Source organism: Zosterops lateralis, assembly GCF_965231275.1.
Source record: "Zosterops lateralis genome assembly, chromosome: 21".
NCBI classification, from domain to species: Eukaryota; Metazoa; Chordata; class Aves; order Passeriformes; family Zosteropidae; genus Zosterops; species Zosterops lateralis.
The window spans coordinates 6417718-6432597 of NC_139781.1; the positions used below are offsets into that span (position 1 = coordinate 6417718).

The following is a 14880-nucleotide window of genomic DNA, read 5'->3' on the forward strand; positions in this document are numbered from 1 at the left end:
TCCCCAGGAGAGCCTGGAGGCCCACAGAGGGCAGGATTCCATCAGGGCTGATATCTCCTTTGGGATGCTTTGGGAAGCATGCCAGCCAAGCCGGGGGACCTGTCCTGTGGAGGGGTGAGCAGTTTGGGGTGCAGCTCGTGCTGGGTTTTTGTGCCGGTGCCACCTCCCGCCCACAGCCCCGTACACGGGCGGGCGGGTTGGCAGAGCTGGTGGAGAGGCTTGGTTTGTTTTCTCTCTGCTTTGTTTAAAAAAATTCCTCCTTCTGTGGTGCCTTGCGAAACCGGGCTGAGCCCCGGCACGGCGGCCAGTGGCCTCCCTCACCCTGGGAACGCTCCCGGCTGAATGTGCTGCCACCACCCAGGGCCTCCCCTCTGCCCCTGTCCCCCCCGCGCTGCCACCTCAAATGCTTGGCACCAACTTTTCCCACCTTTCTGTCTCCTCTCCTGTGCTCTGACCAACCTCCCACACTGTTTCAGCGGCTGGAAAAGAAACACCTGGGGTGCTCAGGGCAGAAAGGTGCAGGAGGGAGCTCTGTGGTACTTACAGAGGTGGCTGGAGGTGCAGGGTGTGACCCAGGGTGGCTGCAGACGGGGGTCACCCAGCACTGGAGGCGGCTGCTTGGGGCAGGGAGAGCAGCCAGGGCCCCAGCCCATGGGATCAGGGGCTGCAGTTGTTCAGCTACAGCTTTGCACAATCCACCTGTAAATCTCCGCCGGGATCAGAGGCTTATTGCAGATCAGAATTAAACCCTTTGGGCGTCGGGAAGGATTGGGGAGCTGGGATGCCTCGTTTTGCTTGTTGTCTGTGAATATCGGGGTAGGTTCACCCAATGGGCTCAGGTTTGAGGCTTGCTGTCATCCTTCTGGACAGCCTTAGTGGCTGGCAGGTGACTGTACCACCATCCATGTGTCCACTCTGGGCTGTGCTGCCTGTACTGGGGTTCGAGGGGCAGTGAAACACCAGCAGGTTGAGCTCCCCACTCCTCAGAGCCAGCCTGAGCTTTTGGTTTACTCTTCCTGGCCCTGCTTGTCCTCCACGGGGTTTGTTGTTGTAAGACGACTGGCCCAAATGAGGAGCAAATGGGGAAGGTAATGAGAGCTGTGCTGGCCCGGTGCCCCCTCCTGCTCACCGGCTGCCACAGATGGAGAGGGACAGGGAGGGCCTCTGGTGACAAATTGTGCCTGGAGCTGAGCAGGATCTGGCCAGCGTTTGGACAGTGGTGTTTGGATGCTGATAGCAGAGCTACAGCAGGGACCATTTGCTATTTTCTTTCCTTGTCCCAAACTGAAACTCTCCCAGGAGCAGGAGGTGACCCATCTGCCAGTGGCACTTTTCTTCTGCCAGTGCCACTTTTCTTCAAGTGCTTGGGCAGAAGCAGTGGGTAGGGATGGGATGAGTGGCCCTGCTGGGGCCAGGGGGTGCATCAGCCTTGCACCCTCACATCGAGGAGCTTTTCTGTACCTCCTGGTGTGGTCCACATCTCAAAATCTCAAAGCAGAGGGCAGGGAGCACTAGCAAGTGCGTGCTCTCCCATCTGTGGAAATGGGATCTGGCAGCTCCCTGGGGTGATGGGCCATGGGTGCCTGAGCAAGACCAGTGCCCTGACAGTGCCTGGGGTCCATCCCTGCCGCGTGTCTTCCCTCCCTGGCTGCTCTTGAGCCTCTCTTGAGTCATCAGCTGCCTTCTGGTGGCTCTGTGCTTGCCACCACTGTAACCCATCACTGTCCTCATCACACCCTTTGTGCTGTCCCCATCACAACCCACCACACAGTCCCCATGGCACGCCCAGCATGCAGTCTCATCCCCATTGCACTGTCCCAGTGCCATACCCATCTGCCCCACTATTTGTAGATGTCCCCCCATCTACCCAATGCTGCCCCACAATTTCCCATCCCTTTCCCATCTCCCCTGCCTGCCTTATGCAAATAGCTACAAAGAGCACTTAATCATCCTTGTTAATTGTCTCTACCCTCCCCTGTTCCCCCCCGGGGATTTTCTCACAAATGGTGTCCAAATTTTCCCTTTTGTGTTTTGCTTTTCCACCAGAGATCGCGGCCCCTCCGCCCCCAGCCTCCCCCCGGCCCTCTGTTTACACAACTGGGACAAATTTCACACCGCTGTCCGCACAGCCCCAGCCCCTCTCTCCCCTGCCCCAAAGAATTTGTGAGTCACGGCCGAGGCAGAGCTATAAATGCGTCCCCACCGAGGGTCTGCAGTGTCAGAAGGGTCTGCAGTGCCAGAAGGGACAGACACCATGCAAGCTGCTGCCTGTTGCCTGCCTGCCCAGGGGCTCCGTGTGCCTGCGGCCAGCGCCTGCCCACCCCTGGGGCTGGAGCAAGGGGCAAGGTACTGTGCCACCATCCCTGTGTGCACTCCGGGCTGTGCTGGGCTTCGAGGGGCAGTGAAACAAACACCGGCAGGTTGAGCTCCCCTCTCCTCAGAGCCAGCTCCTCCTGGGTGCTGGGGGGAGTGGGGTGGGCAGGGGGTGTGGAGGGTGGGATGGGGAAGGTCCGGCTGGTTTGGGTGAAGGCTGCGGTGCTGGGGACACCTCTGGGTGGGACAGAGGGGGCTGGCAGGGCTAGCCGGGCAGGAGCAAGGCAAAGGTGAGCGGGCCATGGTGATACTGAACCCGCTCTCTCTCCTAGAGCTCTTCCTCTCTGGAGACCGTGGCTGCCCCGAGCCCAGGAGGGACCCGCGGCACGGCGGGAGGAGATAGACCCGGTGAGTTTGGCGCTCCCTACTGTGTCTGTCTGTCCCCCTGCCCGTGAGGCTGGGGTCCCTGTGGGCAGAAAACCCGCCTTTCCCCCCCGGGGCTGTCACCCCACGGGGCTGTCACCCCTCGGGGATGTCACACCACGGGGCTGTCACACCATCCCTTTGTCCCAGGGCCGTGCCGGGCCCGCCGCCCCCGCAGCATCGCCCCCGGGGCAAGGCCGGGGCCGGGCTGAGCCCCTGAGGGGACCCGGCCACAGCGGCCTCCCCAGGGCCGCCTGAAAGGGCCTGCTGTTCCCGGCTCGGGCGGGCATTCCTCAGGGGGTTAGTGGGATGCCTGGGCACCAGCTCTGGAGCACGGGGGAGAGATTACCCTGGCAGAAAGCCCGTCAGGAGGCTGTGGGGGGAGATGCAGCTTCCCTGCGGCGCTGTGGGCTCCGGGGCTGGGCAGGGGGGAGTCGCTGGGCCTGTGGGGCGCCAGCACAGGGCACCCCGACCCCCGGTACCACCCGGCTGTGTCTCCCCAGGCTCGGGCAGCGGAGCGGGACGGCGGCCCCGGCAAAGCGCTGGCGCTCTTCCAGCACCCGGTCAGGTAGGTGCGGTGGCTCCGGGGCCCGGGCGGGCGGCGGGCACGGCGGGCGGGGCTCACCCCGGCTCTCCCCACACAGGCTCCTCTGGCCCAAGTCCAAGGCCTTTGACCACCTCTACAGCGTGGGGGAGAAGCTGCTGGAGAACTTCCCAGTGCAGGCCACCCTCTTCTTTTATGAGGACTCGGACAGCGAGGAAGAGGAGGAGGAAGAAGAAGAGGGGGATGATGAAGAAGAAGAAGAAAAAGAAGAAAAAGCGACAGAGGATGTGACCGGGGGACACCCGCGCTATGCTGGCAGCTCTGGCCCCAGCAGGCCGGCGTGAGACAACGGGCAGGGGAAGGCAGACAGCGCTGCGTGTGGCGGCGGGGCCAGACCCGCCCGGAGCTCCGGACAACTCCCGGGGCCGCCCCCGGGCCGCGCCCGCGCTCCGCGGGACCACGGCCGGCCTCGGGACTACGACTCCCAGCGGCCACCGCGGCACCGCCCGGCAGCCGCAGCCCGCTCTGATTGGCTGTCGATCCATCTCGAGCTGGGGGCGGAGCGTGTGGCCCCGCCCACCCTCCCGCCCCGCATCCCCAGTGCAAGAGGAGGGCGGCGCGTGCGGGCCGCGGAGGGGCGCGATTGGCCGAGGGGCGGGAGGGGGCGTGTCATAGGCGGGGCCTCCCCTCCCCTGCCCGTCGGCGGGAGGGAGCGGCTGCGGCGGGCGCGGGGCCGCCATGAGGTACCGGCGGGGAGCGGGGTGCGGCAGCGGGGCCGGGGGGAGCAGAGCCGGGCCGTGCGGCCGCGGCTGCGGGGCTGGAGCGGGAAGGGAGGGGCTGGTGCCGCGGAGGGGGCAGCCGGGAGCGCTGGGACTGGCGCGGCTGTGTCGGGGCAGCGCGGCGAGCAGCGGAGCGGCGGAGACGAGGAGGACGTGTCGGTGGGGCGGAGGGTGGGGCTGGGAAGGCCCCGCACAGCCGGGGAGGTGGGCTGGGGACCCGCTCTGGGGTGACTGGGGACATGGGGGTCCTTGTTGTGGGACGACAGGTGAGCTAGGGGACCCCGCTGTGGGGTGACAGGGGACATAGGGATCGCTGTTGTAGGGTGACAGGTGAGGAAGGGGACCCCGCTGTGGGGTGACTCTGTAGGCTCTGCCATGGGGTGGCAGGTGAACTGGGGGTCCCTGTTGTGGAGTCACAGGTGAGCTGGGGGACCCTGCTGTGGGGTGACAGGGGACATGGGAGTCCCTGTTATAGGATAACAGGTGAAGAAGGGGACCCCGCTATGGGGTGACAGATGAGCTAGGGGACTCCGTTATGGGGTGACAGGTAGGCTCTGCCATGGGGTGGCAGGTGAGCTGGGAGTCCCTGTTGTGGGGTCACAGGTGAGGTCTCAGCTGTGGGGTGACAGTTCGGCTTGAGGGCTCTGCACTGAAAGCCGAGGGGGGACAGGAAAGCCCCTGCACACCTGGGCAGGTGGGCTGGGGGTCCCCCCGCTGCAGGGTGACAGATGAGCTGGAGGGTCCCTGCCCCAGGGTGGTGGCTCTGGGCGCTGAGCGCAACGGGGATCATTTGGAGCTGGGTTTGGGCACAGAGGGGCCGGGCTGGGGGCAGCCCAGGGAGCAGGGTGGGGTGTGAAGGCGGTTTCGGGAGGGCGAGGCTTCCTGCCGTGTCGAGCGTAGCCGCTCTTCTCCTCGCCGTGGATCTTGGCACGGAAAACCCCCAATACTGCCGGGATCCAGCCGAGCCGCTGGCACGGCGGCTACGTGATGCTGGCACAGCCGGCACCCTCCCTGCGCGCCGTGCCGCGTCACCGGGGCCGTGCATCCCCCCGACCCCCACCTGTGCCCCCTCCAGCCTTGTCGAGGGGGTGCCACCCCCCAGTGTGGCCCCCCGGGGTCCCCAAGGGCTGGCTCCAGGCGCGCCCCGCGTTTTCCCGGCGCGGTTTCCTCCCTCGGCATCAGTGACGGGAGCGGGGGCGGAGATGGGGGGAGCCTGGGGGAGACACAAATGTGCGACTGCAGCATCCTCACTCCCATGGCTGCATCCCGCTCGCCTCCTCACGGTTGCCTTAGCAACCTCCTATCGATGGGGTATTTATAGAGGATGGGAAGCCGGAGGAGGGAGGGAATGGGTGGGCGTCTGCTAGGTCAGCCTCCAGCTTCAGGCTCCTCTCAGCTTGCGTGGGGGCAGGAGGGATGCTGCTCCCCTTGGCGTCAGCGTGTGCGGTGCTCCTGCTTTTCCTGCTCGCTGGAGACAGGGGAGGTGGCCGGGAATTTGCATGTGGAAATAAAAATAAGCATCTGGGGCGTCTGCTCGTGCTTGGAGGCTCGTGTGCCCCTCCCTGATTGTGGCACTGGGTGCATTGACACAGATACGTTGAAGCAAGAAGAGTTTGAATTAAATTAAACAACATTAAATTTGTTGCCCGATGTGTGATGTGAGAAGATCCTTCTTTCTGTGTCTTTGTTCTCCTGTCCATCAGAGGGGGGGAATGCCTGTAACAACGAGGGTTTGTGTGCAAACTGTGGCGTGTTCTCTGTGCTGTGCTTTCTTCTGTCCTGGGGCTTTGGGTCTCTCTGTAAAAACTGATGGCAGCAGAAGTGGGTCAGGTGGTCCCTGCTCAGAGCCTGTGGGGAAATTCATGGATCCAGAGGCCTCTCACATCCCCCAGAAGGTCTCAGGGAAGCGGGATTGGGCTGTGGGGCACTGGAAGCAGCAGACCCCTCCCGTGTTCTTCAGGTGCTCTGTTTCTTTCTATCGCTCTTGCTTCAGCTCCGGACTGAGGTTTGCAATGTGAGCTTCCCAAACTGTTGGGAAGAAGCTGCTTTCTCTCTCTGGACACAGCTCCAGGCTTGCATGCCCTCTTGCCACTTTACGGTGTAGAAACTTTGGAAAGCACAGCAAAGCTGATGTTGGCAGGGAGAGCTGCTCCATTGACTGGAGGGTGGCTGTTGTGAGGTGTGCTGGTGTGCAGCATCAGCCCTTCTGTGTGCCTGCCTTTTATGTGAAAGGAGAAGTGTGTTTCCAGCCCTGCTGACCCTGGGGACAGCTCTGTGCTGCCCCTTGCCTCACTCCAGCAGAGCAGATCCAAGTGCTTTTGGAGTAACTGGATATCCAAAGTCCTGGGTCTGAGACCAGCGTGTGGTTTAGTTCCTGTTGTTTCTAACCATGCTTGCTCCTTCATCTGCAATAAATCCCTGTAGGAGCTGGGCAGTTCTGTCCCCTCTGTCTCCTGACAGAGTTGTGGCTTTGCCACAGCAAGTGTCACAGGCAGCAACAGTCAGCCCAGGGCAGTCTAATCCCTGGGGCATTGAGCACAGGGAGAAGACAAAGCATGGAAAACAACCAGATATCCTCTGATTCTGCAGGGCTTTGTTTGATTTCTGTGGGGTTTTGTTTGGTTTAGTTTTGCTTTTGAAACACAGAACGTGCTTGTCCAGCTGGAGAGCTGTTGTCCTGGGTGTACAGGGAGCTCTGTCACTCTTGCTGCTGCCCTTAGCTTGGCCCATCAACCAGATTGTGGGTAGGAGTTGCAGAAGTGAGAACTGGCACGTCTGTGAAGTTGCTCTAAAATAAGATGATTGCTTCACCTGTATCCATCAATCTCTTGTGGAAGGGAAGAGCACCAGGCTGCTCCCAGCAGTCTGACATGCAGGTCATCTCGTCTGCTGGTGAGAAATGGGCTCTATCCTTCATGCAGCTTTTCCCTTCCTACTTCACTGATCTGCAAGGGCTGTGCTTCTCCCTGGGACCTGCTCCAGCACTCTGGGAGCTGAGGGTGCCCTGAGCCCCTCCAGGGAGGTAAAGAGTGGGGAGGCAGCTGGAATCTTTGGCTCTCTGAGGGGCACTGCTTGGCTGGGATCTGTCGTGGGTCTGCCACTCAGCACCATGCTTTCTGCATGAATCTGATCCTGGGTGATGGAGGTTTGGGCTTTGAAACTGGGCTGGAAATCTAAGCTGTCAGTGACTCTCCTGTTTTCTTCCCTGCAGGTAGGCAGGAGCCCCCCTTGGCCGAGTGAGGCAGCATGGCAAGTAAGTGCTCCCAGGCAAGAGGGAGAGGTGGTGGTGGTGTTGGAGGAGAGAAGGGGGATGTTTGACAGCCACCTCTCAAGAAAGGAGTGCCTGTGCATTTTAGGGGGTGTTATCCTCTGTGGGGAGCAGCTGCCATCGGTTGTTGGCCCTGGGTGAGATCTGGCCTGACTTGTGCTTCTCTCTCCCCTCTGCAAGGTGGGAGTCGAGAGGAGGTGCTGAAGGTCTGACCTCTCTGGGACTACCCGGAGGCTGCAGCATTTGTGTCTCTGTGTGCTGCTTGCCATGCAGGACGGGCCTCCCCAGGCTCTCTGGGCTGCCTGTCTGTGCTGACATCTCTCATCAACAGTGCTCCTCATGCCCATGACTGCCAAATGCCCACCCTGGGGGCCACCCTGCCCTGTGTGGCAGGTGGCACCATGGCTCTGTGTGCTGTGGAAGCTGCTGTGCTCAGCCCCACCCTGAGCTCGCTGTGGCACACCCAGAGCAGTTCTGGGCCAGCAGTAAAGATGGGCTGAGCCTGGTGAGGCTGCACAGGGGTGTGTGGTGTGTCCAGAGCTGAGCTCAAGCCTCCCTCCTCGCTCTCCTGGGCAGCCTGCATGGAGGCTCCGTGCCCTGGTGTGATGGGAGCATAAGGAGGACAGCAGGAGTGAAGGAAAGATCTGTCTGGGATCTTGGGATTTGCTCGGAGTGTCACCAGAGCCAGCTGTGAAGGTGGAGGCAGTAGCCACGCTGGGGAGGAGGAGGACCCCAGGGATGACAGGTATGCCTTCTTTCATTATCTGTGCTGTGCTCAGGGCGGGAGGGAGCAGAGATCTTCAGGCAGTGTTTTTAAAAGGCTGCTTTAATCCTCAGTTAATGAGGAGGGTGCCCAGCTGGGTCCCTGCCTTCCTCCACTGCTGCCCTTTTTCCTTCCCAGAGCTCAGGTGCTGGCTCACCAGCATTTCTTGGTGGTGGAAGGTGTCCCCTGTGGTGGCAGTCTCCCCTGCCAAGCTGTCCCCTTCATGGTGACCCTGATGTGCAGGAGGGGATGTGGTGATGGGCAGTTCTCCACCACACGCTCCCTGCCATCCCTGGCTGTCCCTCTGCAGGCACAGCCACAGTCCTTCCCCAGAGAAGCAGCCCCAGGGTGTCCCCCCCAAGCAGAGCAGCTGAGACATGGGGTAGTGTCCACCAGAGGCCAGCAGCACCCCGGGAAACCCAGCAGGGATGAGGTGAACCCAGCCCTTGCTCCTGCTTCCCCTGCCTAAAGCTCTGATCTTTCCTGAGCACCGGTTCTCCAGCTGGTGTGGGGAGGCTTGGAGAGGCACAGGGGATCAGCACTGGGGCTGCTGGGCACTGACAGGGCCCCTCAGCCCTGTGGTTTGGGGACAGGACCTGCCTGGCTGTCTGCTCCTCATGTCAGTTGGGGATCCAGTAGAGATGAGAGGCTCGTTTCCTCAAGGCCAGTGGTTTTCCTGCTCTGGTCCTGAGCCACATGGGAGCTCTTTGCACTTCCAAGGGGAGGGAGCAGTGACTCAGTGTCTGCTCTCCTGCCACTTCTGTGTCCCTGAGGGAAATTGCATGTGGGGAAAACACACACATCTCTGTCACAGCATGCTTGCAGTTGGGACAGTGCTTGTGATACCTGCCTGCCTGTGTGTCTGTTTTTATTTCCTACCTTAGTGGCCAGTTCAGCATGGCAAAGCAGGGAAGGGGTCCAGTGACTGCTTTCTGCAGGGATGGAAAACCCTGAAAGTGAGATCTGCAGCCAAGCTTGTTGCTCTAAGATGTGCTGAGGAAGTTGAAATCCAAGTCTCGGGCTCAAGTGCCAAGGAGGGGAGAGTTTATACCACGGCCTGATCAAGGTGGGAGGCAAAGGAGGTGAGGCCAGACTTCTCCAGCAAAATACAGGACATTTGCAGAATGAATGTTGTCTTTGTAAAATTTCATCTCCTTCTGGAAAGGCTCAAGACAAAGTCAGCCTGCCAGCCTGTTCCCTCTCCAGCCAGGATAGCCCTCCTCAACTGTGAAAGCCAAAGCAAGCTGATCCCTGCCCTTCTGCAAGATGCCTTCTGTGCCTCTTGAAAATGCTTTTTCGGTTGTCCTTGTAAAAAAAAAAAATGGTTTGCATAATAAAGTCGATTCTGAGGGAAGATCTGTGACTCACATCATTCATGCTGCTCTTCATTCACACCTCAGTGGTTCAGCCCTCTGCAGACTCTCTCACAGAAGCAAGGCATTAATAAATCACAAGGGGAAAATGCACCTACACAGCACAAAAGCAGCTCAGCGCTGCCAAGCCCAGGATGGTGTAGCACAGTAGTAGTTGTTTATTACACCATGATCTTGTCCCTGTTGATATTTCCAAATACTCTCACAAATACCTTGTATTGTTTCAGCAGCAGGATACATGGAAGGTAAAGCAGAAGGAAACTTGCCTTTCTCCCAGGCAAAAGGCTCCTAAGGAAAGAAGTTGGTGGCTTTTCACTGACTGTTTTGCTTGTGGAGCCAGTATTTTGTTAACACCAAGCTGGTCAGATGGGAGTTTCTGTCTCCCTGCCTCCTTTGATGCTGCTGCTGTGTGAATGGGTTCACCTTGTTGATCCAGTGGAAGACTGAGCCTGAGGGTGAAGGAGGTAAATAGGTTCCTGTGGATCATTCAGCTGAACTGATTCATCTTCCCAAGGGAAGCAGCAGGATTTTGTGGCTTGGTGGGAAGAGCTGGAACCAGCCTCCAGCTGAGTGTGCTGAACTGCATTGTGAAAACACTCATTCATGAAATGTGTGTTTGGATCCTGGAAGGATCGTGCTTTGTGTAAAGTTTCTGCTCACTGAGCAAAAAGCTTCTTTGCCTCTTAATGCTGCTACAGGTCCTGGCAGGTGCTTGTCTCCTGCACCCCGTGGAGGTGTCCCTCCTCCAGGATATGAGGGAGAGGCTTTGCTGTCTTTCTTGCAGGCAGGAAGGTGCTATTCCTGCTCTGTCTGGCTTCAGGACTGCATGCACTGTGGGAAGACTTGAGGAGTCTCCCAGGCTTTGGGAGCTGAGGAAAGTTTGTGAGGCCTCTGCATCAAAACACAAGTGGGGATGAGAATGTTCTGCTGTGTGAGGAGAGGTTGCTCAGGCCCCTGACTCATAACCTCCTGTGCTGTCCCTGTGTTTTGGGGCTGTTTGCCCTTGTCCTGGAAGAAGACAGTGGTTTCTCTGGGGCCTGAGCAGAGTCCTTGATGCCACCTGAGCTTGCATGAGCCCTGAGCAGCTGGAAGCAGGGACACCAGCTTGCAGCAGGCTGTCGTGTTGAACTGTGTGCTCTGAGTCCCTCTCGGTGCTGGCCCTGTGTCCTGGCAGAGCTCTGTGTCCCAGCCCTGTGGGGTCTTGCTCTCCTGGTGGGATCTCCCTTGCCCTGCAGCAAAGGGGCAGACAGAAGAAATCCGTCAGGGGCAGAAGGTTGGAAACAAACATTTTTGGAGCCTTTTGTCTCTTCCTCAGTTGCCCGGTGTGGCTGCAGCTGCTGCTTCTGATGTCTCTAGAACCTCAGCCCTGACAGGAGGGCTCCAGGAGTCTGGGCAGACCCCAAGAGTCCTGTGCCCCTTTGGCTGTCCTACCTGCTGTCCTACCTGATTGTAGCCCTGGGTTTTTGCTGTTGGGGATGCATGCACTGTCAGGAAGCTGGGTGGAGGCCAGGTACGGGGTTGTCCCTGCTCAGCATGTCTCTGCCTTGTGTGTTGCAGTGTTCTTGGGGGCCAGGAATGCCCACTCGCTCCTGAAACGCTTTCCCAGAGCCAATGGCTTCCTGGAGGAGATCCGGCAGGGCACCATCGAGCGGGAGTGCATCGAGGAGGTCTGCAGCTATGAGGAGGTCAAGGAGGTGTTTGAGAACAAGGAGAAGACGGTGCGTTTGTCCTGCGCTGCTCCTCAGTGCATGTGGGAAGGCTCACCCCTCAGCAGGCTGCAGACAGGAGGAAATACAAGGGGAACAGCCTCTCCTGTTCCCTTTGTCTCCTTCTGGCTGCAGGCAGCATGTTGTGGCCTCATTTCCCAGCATGGCTTTCCCTTCCCAGGCCATGACCTCCCCTTGCTTTTGCCAGGACAACCCTGCCCACAGCTGCAGGTTGAGCTGGCGCTCCCACAGCACCTGTGGCAAATCTGGACTGTTGTCCATGATTCTCCAGGCTGGGCTTGGGGTGGAATAAATTTTTCCCTGCTTGGCGTGGGGGCTGTTGAGGGATGTTCCCGGGACCTTTTGTGTTGGTTCCCACAGCGCCTCAGGTTGAAGGGGTGCTGCCCCTTTTGTGGGCCTGGGGAGGGCAGTGATTATTGCTGGTGGGTCCCCTGCAGCACATAATGGTTGTTTCTCTGTTCCCTCTGCAGATGGAGTTTTGGAAAGGCTACACCAGCTCTGTGTACTCTGTCAAGGACCCCGGGCACAGCACGGAGCGCTCTGACGCTATGTACGTGGTGGTGCCCCTCTTGGGAGTGGCTCTTCTCATAGTCATCGCCCTCTTCATCATCTGGAGGTGCCAGCTCCAAAAAGCCACCCGCCACCGCCCTTCCTACGCCCAGAACCGTTACCTGGCCAGCCGGACGGGCCGCAGCCTCCCCAGGGTCATGGTGTACCGGGAGCGCTCGCAGAGCCAAGGGGAGACCCAGTGCCAGCGGGAATCCAGCGGCCGAGGGGCCGGGGATGGCAGGGCCGGGGGCACCCCCCAGCCAGACGGCTCCCTCTGCCCCCCAGAGCACTCTGTCTCTGTCCTCTCCAGACTGTCCAGTGCCACCCCCCCGCCCTCCTATGAGGAGGTGACGGGCCACCCGGAGAGCAGCAGCGGGGAGGAGACCAGCGTCTCCTACAACGACCCTCCGCCCAAGTACGAAGAGATCGTGGCCACGGCCCCTGCCACGGCCGGCAAATAGCGGGTCCGCCTCCCTCCTGCCTCTTCACACACTCACACTCGCCCAGACACCTTCCCTTCGCCGTGCCTGGGGCCTCCTTCAGGTGTCCTTCAGGCCCCCCATCTCACCTGTACAATCTGGTGCCATCACACAATAGCCTTACCCTCCTAACCAAAAATAGCTGTCCCCAGGTGGGGTGAGGCAGGGCTGTGGGATGGCTCTGGAGCCGGCCAGCCATCTCCTGCCCCTCACTCCCCACTCACGTAAGTGCTGTAGCAGCCAGAGCAGAGCAGCAGCTCGTTCCTGGCTCAATGCAGGGGTCTCCCTGTGGTGCATTTGATTTCCTCACTTCCCCCTCAAACTGACATAACATTTCCCATGGTTAGAGCAGCCTTGCTGCCTCCCTGGGCTGCTGCTCAGCCTCACCCCATGTCCTCACTGGGCCCTGTTCTGCTGCTCAGGGCTCTCATTAGGTGATGGAGATGCAGGATTGGGGTGGCAAATTTTTGTCCATCCCTGCAGTTGGTGGGGCCAGCTCTGTGGGGAGGTGGTGCTTCCCCCATGTGGATTTGTTGCCAAATGGGAGTGGGGAGCCCGGTCCACACTGTGGTAGTGATATTTGCTGTGTGGAGATCAGGAGGAGCCGTCAGGAAGGTGCTCTCTGATCTCCTAAATCTCTTTGAAAAGGGAGAAAGGGCTCATGGTGGTTTTGTACTTGAGGTAAGTGACTTTGGAGTAGCAGGGCCTTTTCCTGATGCTCTCTGCTTTCCCCCTGTGGGTGCTGAGCAGCTGGAGGTCTGGCTGCTGCAGAGCTGGCCAAGGGGGTCATCTCTGACCCTGAGCCAAATGTGGTCTCATGGCTTTAAGTGATGGGGATTCAACTCTCTCCTGGAGCTGTCCGGTGTCTGCCCCAGAGCTGAGAGCCTGCAGACAGCCCAAACCTCTCCTCTCCCCACCCCAAACCTCTCTGCCCTGCCTGGCCCCTCTCTATGGGGCTCTTTGTCCTCCAGAGCAGGTAAAGTCTGGGAATGCCAGATCCCACTGTCCTCCTGAGCTCTCAGGTGGGCTGAGTGTTTGGTGTCCAGGGCTGTGGTGTGGAAGTGCTGCTGACAGGGGCAGGAGCCACAAGACCATGCCCTGACAGTCAGGAGCAGGGCCAAGCCCTGCTGGGGTGGTTGTGTGGCCAGGGCAGGGCAGAGCCAGGTGCTTTGCTGTGGGATCAGTGTCCCCTTTCCCTGGGCAGCTGCCTGTAGGGTGCAGGCAACGGGGCTGTCCTTCCCCAATCATGTCTGATGGATTAGCAGGAGATTTGTGCTCCAACCCCCTCCAGAAGCAGCCCAGAAACTCCCAGCACTGCCCCACCCGGTGTTCACCCAGCACCAGCCTGTCCACCAGCACCAAAAGGCTATTGTCCATCCATCCCTGGCCTGCATCCCGCCCGGCCCCAGTGATGCTCTCGCAGCTGGTGCCGTCAGCCCAGAGCTGAGGCTTGCCCAGCGTGGCTTCTGCTGGGGCAGGACGTGCTGGCACCTCATCTGTCCCCTCCCCAGCCTGAGCAGGTCGGGGTTATGGGGAGACCTGGCAGCGAGCATCAGGGCCAGAGCCTGGAGAACACCAGAGGGAGACACAAGGGTGTGCTCTGCACCCTCTGTCTTTGATGCTCGGTCATTATCCCTGCAGTTTGTATTCTGTAAAACTTGGTATATTTCTGTGCAAAAAAAAAAAAAAAAAAAAAAAAAAAAAAAAAAAAAAGTATTTATTAAAAAACCCTCACTGTCTGAGTGGCACAGGGTGGCTTTTTCCCACAGAGGGTGTTGTGGGGGACAGTGACACCAATAACCCCTGTCATGGCTGTGGGGTCATCCCCAGTGAGGATGGGAATGAACCCCACACATCCAACTGGAGCCCTGAACTTCACCTGGACATGTGGTGTAGAAACCTCTGAGAAATCTAAATGGTGTCCTGTGAGCCCCGAGCTGTTGGCAGGTGAGATGCAGAAAGGTTTTCTGAGGGTCTCTGGGGGGATTGAGGTGCACAGGGTTGTCCTGCTGTCCTCTGTGTGCTCCTAAACCCCTTAGATAATCCCCTTTAAATAGCAAGACTAGGGCAGCGGGGGATTTATTTTAAGTCCTTTCAAACCCAGATTTTATGGTCAGGTTTTGGACACTGTCCGCATTCAGAAGTGTTTAAAAGTGCCGTTAATCCCAGAGGGATCATTTTATCGCTGCGGAGGGCAGAGATTAGCTCGGGCACAGGGCTGGGCCGGGGGCTGCGGGGTTGGCCCGCAAACACCCCGGGGATGGGGACTCGGGGAGGGCTGTAATTTTTCGGTTGTGCCCCTGCAGAGAGCAGAGCCCGTGTTCCAGCAGGCGGCGGGGCCGGGCTGGGGACGGGAGGGATCCCGGGGGAGGCGGCACCAGGATGAGCCGCAGCGTTAATTACCGGCTGTGGCTGTGAGCGGGGAGGGACCGGCTGGACACCGGGGCTGGGCTGGACACCGGGGAGCTGGGCTGGGTACCGGAGGCCGGGCTGGACACCGGGGGCCGGGCTCATTACCAGGGGGCTGGGCTAATTACCGGGGGGCTGGGCTGGATGCTGGGGGCCGGGCTGGTCACCGGGGGCTGGGCTCATTACTAGGGGTCTGGGCTAATTACCAGGGGCCGGGCTGGATACCGGGGGCCGGGCTGGGCTTATTACCGAG

At 59.7% G+C, this 14880-nt stretch overlaps 1 protein-coding gene across 6 annotated transcripts; it reads left to right on the forward strand.

Moving 5' to 3' along the window:
- Positions 1–3962: 3962 nt before the first annotated feature.
- PRRG3 (proline rich and Gla domain 3) lies at positions 3963–14084 on the forward strand. Of its 6 annotated transcripts, none has more exons than XM_083876441.1 (5): positions 3963–4023; positions 7271–7312; positions 7508–8072; positions 11021–11181; positions 11661–14084. In XM_083876441.1, the coding sequence occupies exons 3-5, from the start codon at positions 8066–8068 to the stop codon at positions 12198–12200; spliced, it is 708 nt and encodes a 235-aa protein (XP_083732567.1). In that variant the 5' UTR covers positions 3963–4023; positions 7271–7312; positions 7508–8065; the 3' UTR covers positions 12201–14084. The 6 variants fall into 6 exon arrangements, 4 of the variants coding, with proteins under 4 accessions (XP_083732567.1, XP_083732568.1, XP_083732565.1 ...); XR_014591503.1 differs by lacking the exons at positions 11021–11181; positions 11661–14084 and adding exons at positions 8975–9156; positions 9256–9655 and having other exon boundaries at positions 3966–4023; positions 7904–8072; XM_083876439.1 differs by having other exon boundaries at positions 3966–4023; positions 7904–8072.
- Positions 14085–14880: the final 796 nt, after the last annotated feature.

What these genes read in the sequence shown, in the direction of transcription:
- PRRG3 (XM_083876441.1), top strand. An exon ending in TTGAGAACAAGGAGAAGACG is followed by an intron (nt 11,182 to 11,660) that starts GTGCGTTTGTCC and finishes TTCCCTCTGCAG; the next exon opens with ATGGAGTTTTGGAAAGGCTA.